This window comes from Oncorhynchus mykiss, chromosome 6, assembly GCF_013265735.2.
Source record: "Oncorhynchus mykiss isolate Arlee chromosome 6, USDA_OmykA_1.1, whole genome shotgun sequence".
Lineage (NCBI taxonomy): Eukaryota > Metazoa > Chordata > Actinopteri > Salmoniformes > Salmonidae > Oncorhynchus > Oncorhynchus mykiss.
In genome coordinates this window covers 53,756,764-53,767,715 of record NC_048570.1, presented here as the reverse complement: position 1 = coordinate 53,767,715, position 10,952 = coordinate 53,756,764, and the positions used below count along the sequence as shown (strand labels likewise).

The following is a 10,952-nucleotide window of genomic DNA, read 5'->3' as shown; positions in this document are numbered from 1 at the left end:
TGACATCAATAACGCTGCAACATCCCGAGTCCCCGGTGCTGACACATTCAGAAATCAAAAGATGGTTTTGTATTTTTTTTAAAAGCTCTGACGAAGGCCAAGTAGTCAATACAACTTTACCATGAGAAAACAGAAAGCCACTGTTTCCAAAGATGTAGCCTACGATGCCATACTCATTATCATTTTAAGTAGAGCAAAAACTACTTAGCCTACATTTGAACACTACCTCAGAAGCTTTGAGCATTGTCCCAATTAAATAGCCTAGTTTTGGTACTTGAAGAGAACTACAGCCTATCACCTACCCTTTCCAATGAATTGTTGAATTCTACTACAGTAGATGAAGAGCCAAAATTAGTATAACATCCTGGCATTTAAACCATACTCGATTTTTGTAAATGTCTCATATTAAACGTTTTATTTTTGCATACTGAGAATCCCTCATGCGTATTTGTGTTTTTTCCCATTATTTGTTGATTTCGGTAGCGCATCCTCAAATCTAAATGATCAGCTCTTGTCAAAGCCGAAGTGAGTATGACATCTGTGCATTTAAAATAAATTCAAATGATGAATTATTAAACTGAATTGCCATTAAACTTAATTTTTCGAATATTCAAACGGCCTACTATTTAGGACGCAAGTATGGGTATTCGGGCAAGGCTAAAAGAGGTATCTCTTTATTAAAGTCGTTTTTAATCTTCCTTTTCAAGCAGATGACTACATCCCTTTTCAACACGAACACAATATATGTAAATCTACATTTCAAGGACTAGGCACTTTACACAGAGAGCAGTCACTCAAATACATGTGATTGTTGCTTTAATGATGCTGTTGAACTGTTTGGAACATTTCTAATTACATCAACAATTTTAATTGGCTGATGCAGAACTTGTTCCAGGGTATAATCACTGCCACCTGGTGAGGTTAGCGATCTGTCACTTGCAAGTAAATTGACGACTTAAATTTTTGTGCCGGAGAAACTTTAATTTTAAATGGTTGCTTATCTTCTTAAGTATTGCCCCATGGTTTTCAATGGCAATTGTTTTATCATTATATATATATATATATATATATATATATATATATATATTTTTTTTTTACAAATATTCACTTTCCAAGTTTCCACATTTCCTTGTGTGTTCCTTTCACAGTTTATATGTTAATTTGTACAGGAGGCCTGGACTGGTGTGATTGGGATTGTGAGGTGGTTTATAATGTTCACAAAGCATTCTATCAGAAACAAGACACCCAGTGCAAATTAAGACCAACAACAAAATAAAAAAACATAGATATTGTGGTTGGTTCAAAGGGTACCATTTTGTAAATGCCATACAACCATCAAGTTAGTGTGACTTTGACATTTTCAATGAATACATTTAAAAACCTTTCTTCTGCAAAGTTTGTGCTGATTGTTTATTCATCATGCAGTTGCAATGTATCTGCGAGGCGGGTGTTTTTTTGACAATTGACAATAGCGCTGTGTTTTTTACACTGCTAAAATGTGCATCTCGTTATAGCGCAAAGACAGGGAAAGTCCACATCCATGACAAACAAAGCTTCATGTATACTCCTTGTAGAACCTAAAAGACATCAGGGACATCAGTGCCCATATGAAATGCTGTAGATTGGCTCTCTAGGAAAAGACAACACATCCATTGTACCACCATACAGCAGGGCTGACCTCAGATCAGGTGGGATAAACACATCGTGTGCTCAATCTGGATTTAGCACTAACACATGATGACGACAATAATGATATTGGATAGGAATTTTTATGCCGCTTTTCAAAGAGCTCAAAAAGCTTTCTATTCTTTCTGGGTCTTATTCAGTAAAAACCAAACAGAAGAAAATAGACCAAAAAGGGGAGGTACTACCGGAATTTGTTCAATAAGAAACGCACATTTTCACTTCAAAACATTTTCTGTTGCAAAATGGTTTGCTACAGGATAGTTGACTACCTCACAGCAGTGTCATCGGTCCTGCCTAACCAATAACATACCCTCAAGCTCCTGGACAACCTATTGTGTGCCTCCTAGCCCCCGCCCAACCTATTACATATTGCTCTGATTGCTTTGACAGTGAGCACTGGAAATACGGGAGGACACGAAGTCAGGGAGAAGAAGAGAAAAGAGGAGAGAGGAAGATGGGATCTAAAGGGATCTACAATGAGCAGACATATGAAAAATAAAGAGAGGTTGTGAAGAAAGAGAGTACAGAGTGACAGTGTTAGAGGCTAGGTAAGAAGGAGAAAGGTGGGAGAATGAGAGGGAAGAGAGGGACACTGTTACACCGGGTGAATAGTAGGGATGGGGGGAAAAAAACATATCGATATACTGTAGTAGAGCAGGGCTGTCCAACCCCGTTCCAGCAGAGCTACCCTACTGTAGGCTTTCGCTTCAACCCCAGTTGTAACTAACCTTATTCAGCTTATCAACCAGCAAATTATTAGAATCAGGTGCGCTACATTAGGTTTCAGGTGAAAACCTACAGGACGGCAGCTCTCCAGAAGCAGAGTTGGAGATCCATGCGGTAGACTATTGAAGTATTATTTTTATGATTTATAGCTTGGTCTCAATGTTCTTTTTAAATGGTGATCCAACATGTTTTTAGCACTTTAGTTTCCATGATTGATCAAAACTTGTTTTGTCATGGCTCTTTCTTGTCCCTCTGGAACAGACAACGTCGCATTGAATCGCAATACATACAGAATCGTGATACATACAGTATAAAATCACAATGCATATGGAATCACAATACATATCGAATCTGCACTTAAGTATCATGATAATATCGTACCGTAAGGTCCCTGGCATTCCCCATCCCTAGTGAATACATAGAAAAAGGGAGAGAGGGCGGGGGGGATGAGAAAAGAGAAAAAGAGCTTCTGACTAGCAGAAAGAGGGCCATACTTCTCAACCTTAATAAGCCCCACTCTCTCCTCTCTATTCTCCAAATCTGAATACCCCACCTTCAAATACCGATTTCATTACCTCCCGGCCGTGTATATTCCCCCAAGCAGACACTGCGACAGCTGTCAAGGAACTCCACTGGACGTTTTGCAAACTGGAAACCGCATATCCCCCGGCCACATTTATTGTAGCTGTGGCCTTTAATAAAGGAAATCTGAAGAAAACACTACTAAAGTTCTATCAACACATCTTCTGTGCTACTCACTTAGTTGAGTACTGTTGAACATTCCTATTCCCCCTCTCTCCCTTCGGCAAATCAGATCACACCTCAATTTTGCTCTTCCCCTCCTATAGGCAGAAACTTAAATGGGAACCACCCATGGTAACAAAGGTTCAACATTGGTCTGACCAATTTGAATCTATACTTCAATATTGTTTAAATCACGCGGACTGAAAAATGTTCCGGGTTGCCTCTGAGAATAGTAAAACTGTATACACTGACTTGGTGAGTTCATCATGAAGTGCATGTTGTTCCCACTATGACGATTAGAACTTATCCAAACCAAAAAACGTGGATAGATGGAAGCATTCATGCAAAACTGAAAGTGCGAACAACCGCATTTAACCACGGCAAGGTGACTGGGAACATGGACTTGTATAAACAGACCAGCTATGACCCCGTAAGGTTATCAAAGATGCAAAACAACGTTACATGGAGAAAGTGGAGTCGCAATTCAACAGTTTAGACATGAGATGTATGTGGGAGGGACTCCAGACAATCACAGATTATAAAAGGGAAAGCCAGCCACGTCGCAGACACCGACACCTCACTCCCGGACAAGCTAAACACCTTCTTTTCCCACTTCGAGGAAAACACAAGGACTGTGTGCTCTCGTTCTCTGTGACCGACGTGAGTAAGACATTTAAGTGTGTTAACCCTCGCAAGGCTGCCGGCCCAAATGGCATCCCTAGCCGCGTGTGCAGACCAGCTGGCTAAAGTGTTTACGGACATATTCAATCTCTCTATCCCCATCTGTTGTCCCACTTGCTTCGCCAACAATGATGAGACGGCCTAAAGGGAGAAGGTGAGGGCCCTGGCGTACTGGTGCCAGAAAAATAACCTCCCGCTTAACGTAATCGCAGGGCTCTTCAGAGGGTGGTGCGATCAGGCCAACGCATCACCGGGGGCACACTGCCTGTCACCCAGGACATCTACAGCACCCGGTGTCACAGGAAGGCCAATAAGATCATCAAGGGCCATACGAGCCACAGCCTGTTCACCCCGCTGCCATCCAGAAGGCGTAGACAGTAAAGGTTCATCAAAGCTGGGGCCCAGTGACTGAAAAATAGCTTCTACCTCCAGGCTGTCAGACTGTTAAATAGTCACCTCCACCCAGTATCCTGAACCTTAGTCATTGTTACTAGCCGGCTACCACCTGGTACTCTACCTGCACCTTAGATATGTATTGTTGCTCTATGTATATAGTCATCGGACACTGGTCCCTTTAATAATTTTTACATACCATTTTACCCACTTCATATGCCCTCCACAGCATAACCTTCCCTTCAGATCAAAACGCCAAACCTACAGCCTAATTTTGGACAAAATTACCTAGAAGGATTACTACTACCAATGATTCCTTATTTCTAACTATACAGAGAGTGCTCTGGCGTGGATCTGAGTGAGTAATGTTTGGTCTGATGCTATTTTGAAAGCCAAGAAGAAGAAAAATTTAAAATAAAGTACATTATAATGATATATTCTCCCAAGTGGGTGTGACACCTACTCCCATTGCCTGCTGCACTGCTGCTTGGATTCCAGCTGACAATCTGTTCACTGTCTGTCCTGGCTTGTCTCCCCCTGTCTGGTACAGGTACCCCCACCACACTCCCCCCTCTCCCGAGCTTTCGCTCACCTCCAGTACACACGCACTGTTGGGGTGAGTGACTCTGAACTTACAATGGCTAGCCCCAAGTCGCTATTTTGCTATTTGCCTCATGATTCATGAATTTGTTGACTATGAACTTTCCTGTTTACCCAACCGTTGGACAGACTTGGGACTCTGGCTCTATTGGCTACACAGACTTTTAGCCTCCAAATCTATTCTAACCACCTCTCGCCGGCTTTGTATTCATGTTACCTGATGAAATTGCTATACAATATGATCTTGTTACCATCTAATGCACATTCAAATGTCATAAATCAACACTGCAGAGCTCTCCCTGTCCTCTGCCATGTCTTGATTGTATTACTGTTGATGATATCTGGAAATGTGCATGTACACCCTGGCCTATCTACTGTTGTTAGCCCCAATTCTGACTTGTGCTCTGATATCTGCGTCACTGATTTCTAATATCGTAAAAGCCTGGCTTTTCTGCACGTTAACACTAGAAGCTCATTACCTAAAATGGATAAATTGAAAATGTGGGTTCACAGTTCAATCCAGATGTGTTGTTCATTACTGAGACGTGGTTAAGGAAGAGTGTTTTGAATACTGATATTAACATTTCTGGTTATAACCTTTTTCGGCAAAACAGATCTACCAAAGGTGGGGAAGTGGCAATCTTTACCAAGGATCACCTTCAGTGCTCAGTTGTCTCCACCAAGTCTGTCCCCAAACAATTGCTTACTTTAAAGAGCAGTTCTCTCTTTGTGGGTCTAATCCCAAGAAGTTCTGGAAAACAAACCCTCCTCCTCATAGCTGCCCATGTCCCTTAATGTTGATGATGTGGTTGTTATTGACAAGAAGCACATGGCTGAGCTCTTTAATCACCCCTTCATAAGTCAGGATTCCTATTTGACTCAGCCATGACTCCTTGCCCGTCAAAAAAAGTTCCCCATCTCCCACCCCTTCCAATGCGACTAGCCCCAATGCTCCCCCCCCCCCCCCCCCCCCCTGACCCGCTACAAAGTTTCTCCCTGCAGGCGCTCACTGAGTCCGAAGTGCAAAAGGAGCTCCTTAAACTTGATCCTAAAAAACATCTGGGTCAGATGGTTTATATCCTTTCTTCTTCAAGGTTGCTGCCCCTATCATCGCCAAGCCTATCTCTGACCTTTTTAACATGTCTCTCCTCTCTGGGGAGGCAGCCACGGTCCGTCCTTTATTTAAAGGGGGAGATCAACCTGATCCTGTCTGTTTTAGGCCTATTTCTATTTTGTCCTGTTTATCAAAAGTGTTGGAAAAACTTGTCAATAATCAACGGACTGGATTTCTTGATGTCTATAGTATTCTCTTTGGTATGCGATCTGGTTTCCGTTCAGGTTATGGATCTGTCACTCAAACCTTAAAGGTCCTAAATTATGTCACCATTTCCCTTGATTCTAAGCAATGTTGTGCTGCTATTTTATTGACTTGGCCAAAGCTGTTGATACAGAAGACAATTCCATTCTTGCGGGCCGGCTAAGGAGTATTGGTGTTTCTGAGGGATCTTTGGCCTGGTTTGCTAACTATCTCTTTCAAAGAGTGCAGTGTATAAAGTCAGAACATCTGCTGTCTCAGCCACTGCCTGTCTCCAAGGGAGTACTCCAAGGCTCGATCCTAGGTCCCACGCTCTTCTCAATTTACATCAACAACATAGCTCAGGCAGTAGGAATCTCTCTCATCCATTTATATGCAGATGATAGTCTTGTACTCAGCTGGCTACTTCCCAGATTTTGTGTTAAATGCTCTACAACAAAGCTTTCTTAGTGTCCAACAAGTTTTCTCTGGCCTTAACCTTGTTCTGAACACCTGCAAAACAAAGGTCATGTGGTGTGGTTAGAAGAATGCCCCTCTCCCCACAGGTGTGATTACTACCTCTGAGGGTTTAGAGCTTGAGTTAGTCACCTCATACAAATACTTGGGAGTATGGCTAGATGGTACACTGTCCTTCTCTCAGCACATATCAAAGTTGCAGGCTAAAGTTAAATCTAGACTTGGTGTCCTCTATCATAATCGCTCCTCTTTCACCCCAGCTGCCAAACTAACCATTTCAGATTACCATTTTACCCACACTAGATTAGAGACTTAATTTATAGATCAGCAGGTAAGGGTGCTCTCCAGTGGCTAGATGTTCTTTACCATTCAGCCATCAGATTTGCCACCAATGCTCCTTATAGGACACATCACTACACTCTATACTCCTCTGTAAACTGGTAATCTCTGTATACCCTTCACAAGACCCACTGGTTGATGCTTAAACTGGACAGTTGTATCTGTTCATTCAAAGACTCAATCATGGACACTTGCTGACAGTTGTGGCTGCTTTTCGTGATGTATTGCTGTCTCTAACTTCTTGCCCTTTGTGCTGTTGTCTGTGTCCAATAATGTTTGTACCATGTTTAGTGCTGCTACCATGTTGTGTTGTTGTCATGTTGTGATGCTACCGTGCTATGTTGTTGTCTTAGGTCTCTCTTTGTAGTGTTTATCGATAGCCTAGCATAGCATTATGCCTAGCTAGCAGCAGGCAGCTTGGTCACGAAAATCAGAAAAGCAATCAAATTAAATTGTTTACCTTTGATGAGCTTCGGATGTTTTCACTCACGAGACTCCCAGTTAGACAGCAAATGTTCATTTTGTCCCATAAAGATTATTTTTATAGCCGAAACACCTCCGTTTGTACTTCACGGGTGCGGTCACGACAACGCCGAAAAATATTCCAAATTAGATCCATAATATCGACAGAAACATGGCAAAAGTTTTTTATAATCAATCCTCAAGGTGTTTTTCAAATATCTATTCGATAATATATCAACCGGGACAGGTGGCTTCTTAGTAGGAAAGAGAGAAACAATGGCCGCATTTGTCTTTTACGCACAAAACACTCTGAGAGCCTCCAGCTGACCACTGACGCAATGTTGTCGTTCAGGCTCATTTTTCAAAATAAAAGCCTGAAACTATGTATTGTGACACTAGACACATTAGCTAAGTCATAGAAAAAGGAATCTTGTTGATATCTCATTCACTGCTCAATAGGGACGTATAGGAACGCAGAGCTTTCTAAATAAGAGTCCCTTCCTGATTGGATTTTTCTCAGGTTTTTGCCTGCAATATCAGTTCTGTTATACTCACAGACAATATTTTTGCAGTTTTGGAAACTTTAGAGTGTTTTCTATCCTAAGCTGTCAAGTATATGCATATTCTAGCATCTTGTCCTGACAAAATAGCCCGTTTACTTTGGGAAAAAATAAAGAAAATAGTGCCCCCTAGTTTCAAGAGGTTAACTGACTTGCCTAGTGAAAGAAAGGTTTGATTAAAAAGTAAAAAAAGTATATACTGGATTTTAGTCAAGGCTCATCCTATATAACTACTACCTGTTCTATTCATATACGGTCTATAATGTCTAAATACACCACTATATACATTTATATTCCAGACTCTGACCTTGATATTTCTTACTTTCTTTCTTTCAATTTTTGGTGGGATTTGTGTGTATTATTTTGTATTGTTAGGTTTTACTTCACTGTTGGAGCTAGAAACATAAAGCATTTCACTGCACCTGTGATAACATCTGCAAAATATGTGTACGCGACCAATAAAATTGGATTTGATTTGAGATAAATTCTGTGGGAAAATATTGCTTTGGTAGCCCCTCGATGTAAAAAACACAGCCGTTTCTGTTTTCTTCCTACAAATGTGACTATATTGTGATCCATTTAAGCTACAAAATATTATGATCCCATCAAACGATTCTCAGGAACACGCATGTGTCTTCTGTCTCCTTCTATATGTTACACAGGACTCATTAGACAAGACCAGGCACTAATATAGACCAGGGGGAAAAGAGCATCATCAACAATGATGCTCTTTTCTACACAGAAGATGATTGCCTGATGATCTTTTGTACTTCCCAACACATTTCTGATGCATTTCCGTCACTTCAAACCATACTTCCTTCACATTGAAATACTGTCAAGAGTACAGTCAGACTAATTTCTAATAGACTGTCATAGCCCCAATTAAAAAACACTGTCCCTTGATTATACATTTTTTACATGGTGGGGTCGTGTGCCAAAAAAGTTTTGGAATCTCTGGTATACACACACTCACACACACAAACATACAGGACACACACGTATAAGGGTGCAAGTAGGGGGGAAACGGTTATATGTAGGTTGGTCTTGTCCTGTAGTTGTTAAGCAGACACAAACTCCATCTCTCCGTCTGTCAGCAATACATTGTGACTTTAAGATCCAGTGTGAACGCACAGCTCTAGCCACTTCCCTAACCCAGGCAGAATGTGTGTGTGTGTGTGTGTGTGTGTGTGTGTGTGTGTGTGTGTGTGTGTGTGTGTGCATACGTATGTGTGTGTTTGTGTGCATGTGTGGTAAAAGGTCCAAAGGTAGGGTCTTCAAACAGTATGACCAGTCTAGGATCGGCGGAATGGAACGATTGGAGTGGAGGAGAGGAGTACGGCATCCGAAAGAGGAGTGCTTAGTTGTTCTGAAGGCAGTCCAGCTCCACCGAGCAACACACACTTCCATTCTGACCACGGCAACGATAAATACGGGGAACATGAAGAAGAAAAAAAAAGACGGGTAGTTAGTTCCATTCTGTTTGTGCATGTTTGCTTATGTTACCATGTGTGAGTGATGCAAGGTGAGGTTAGGGCCGGGATTCAATAAACGTTAAAAGGTCATTTACACTATAGAACCGATATGCTGCATTACCATGAATGCGATCTCTGCAAACATCAGGGGAAATGCCTTGTGTAACCTTTATTTAACTAGGCAAGTCAGTTATTAAGAACAAATTGTTATTTACAATGACGGCCTACCCCGGCCATAACCTGGATGACGCTGGGCCAATTGTGCGCCACCCTATGGGACTCCCAATCATGGCCGAATGTGAAACAGCCTGGATTTTGAACCAGGGACTGTAGTGTCACCTCTTGCATTGAGATGCAATGCCTCCGACCACTGTACCATTATTCTCTGTATAGTGTATAATGTGCCTTGCATTGAATCCCGGCCTAGGTTAGGGATGCCTGCTTTGTTCTTTCAGGTGACACAGCTGTGTGTGTTTGTATTCCTGTAAATATGCAGGCAAGGGTGGCACATACAGGGTGGTTCTGGCATTGTTTGTGTGTCTAAAGGCTGTGTCTGTATGACACTAGGTATGACACAATATCAGCAGAACCTGTACAATACAATGCATTCGGAAAATATTCAGACCACTTGACTTTTCCCACATTATTTTACGTTACAGCCTTATTCTAAAATGTATTAAATAGTTTTTTTCCTCATCAATTTACACACAATACCCCTTAATGACAAAGTGAAAAAAATAAAAACCTTATTTACATAGGTATTCAGAACCTTTCCTATGAGACTCGAAATTGAACTCAGGTGCATCCTGTTTCCATTGATCATCCTTGATATGCTTCTACAACTTGATTGGAATCCACCTATGGTGCATTGAATTGATTGGACATGATTTGGAAAGGCACACACCTTTTGATATAAGATCCCACAGTTGACAGTGCATGTCAGAGCAAAAACCAAGCCATGAGGTCAAAGTAATTGAGCTCCGAGACAGGATTGTGTTGAGGCACAGATCTGGGGAAGGGTACCAAAAACTGTCTGCAGCATTGAATGTCCCCAAGAACACAGTTGCCTCCATCTTTTTTAAATCAAAGAAGTTTGGAACCACCAAGACTCTGCCTAGAGCTGATCACCTGGCCAAACTGAGCAATTGGGGGAGAAGGGCCTTTGTTCGGGAAGTGACCAAGAACTTGATGGTCACTCTGACAGAGCTCCAGAGTTCTTTCCAGAAGGACAACCATCTTTGCAGCACTCCACCAATCAGGCCTTTATGGTGGAGTGGCCAGATGGAAGCTACTCCTCAGTAAAAGGCAGATGACAGCCCGCTTGGAGTTTGCCAAAAGGCACCTGAAGGACTCTCTGACCGTGAATGCCAAGTGTCACATCTGGAGGAAACCTGCTGCCATCCCTACGTCATGCACGGTGGTGGCAGCATCATGCTGTTGAGATGTTTTTCAGTGGTAGGGACTGGGATGCTAGTCAGGATCAAGGGAAAGATGAAAGGAGCAGTACAAAGAAAGTAC

General features: G+C 41.9%; 1 protein-coding gene across 1 annotated transcript in view; it reads right to left on the bottom strand.

The window, feature by feature from the left end:
- Window positions 1-8,119: 8,119 nt before the first annotated feature.
- LOC110526153 (protein kinase C-binding protein NELL1) overlaps window positions 8,120-10,952 on the bottom strand; it is a 404,819-nt gene continuing 401,986 nt past the window's right edge. Inside the window, exon 20 of the mRNA XM_021606800.2 lies at window positions 8,120-9,370. Within this exon, the coding sequence (XP_021462475.2) occupies window positions 9,320-9,370 (51 nt within the window). The 3' untranslated portion in view covers window positions 8,120-9,319. The remainder of the gene's footprint in view (window positions 9,371-10,952) is intronic.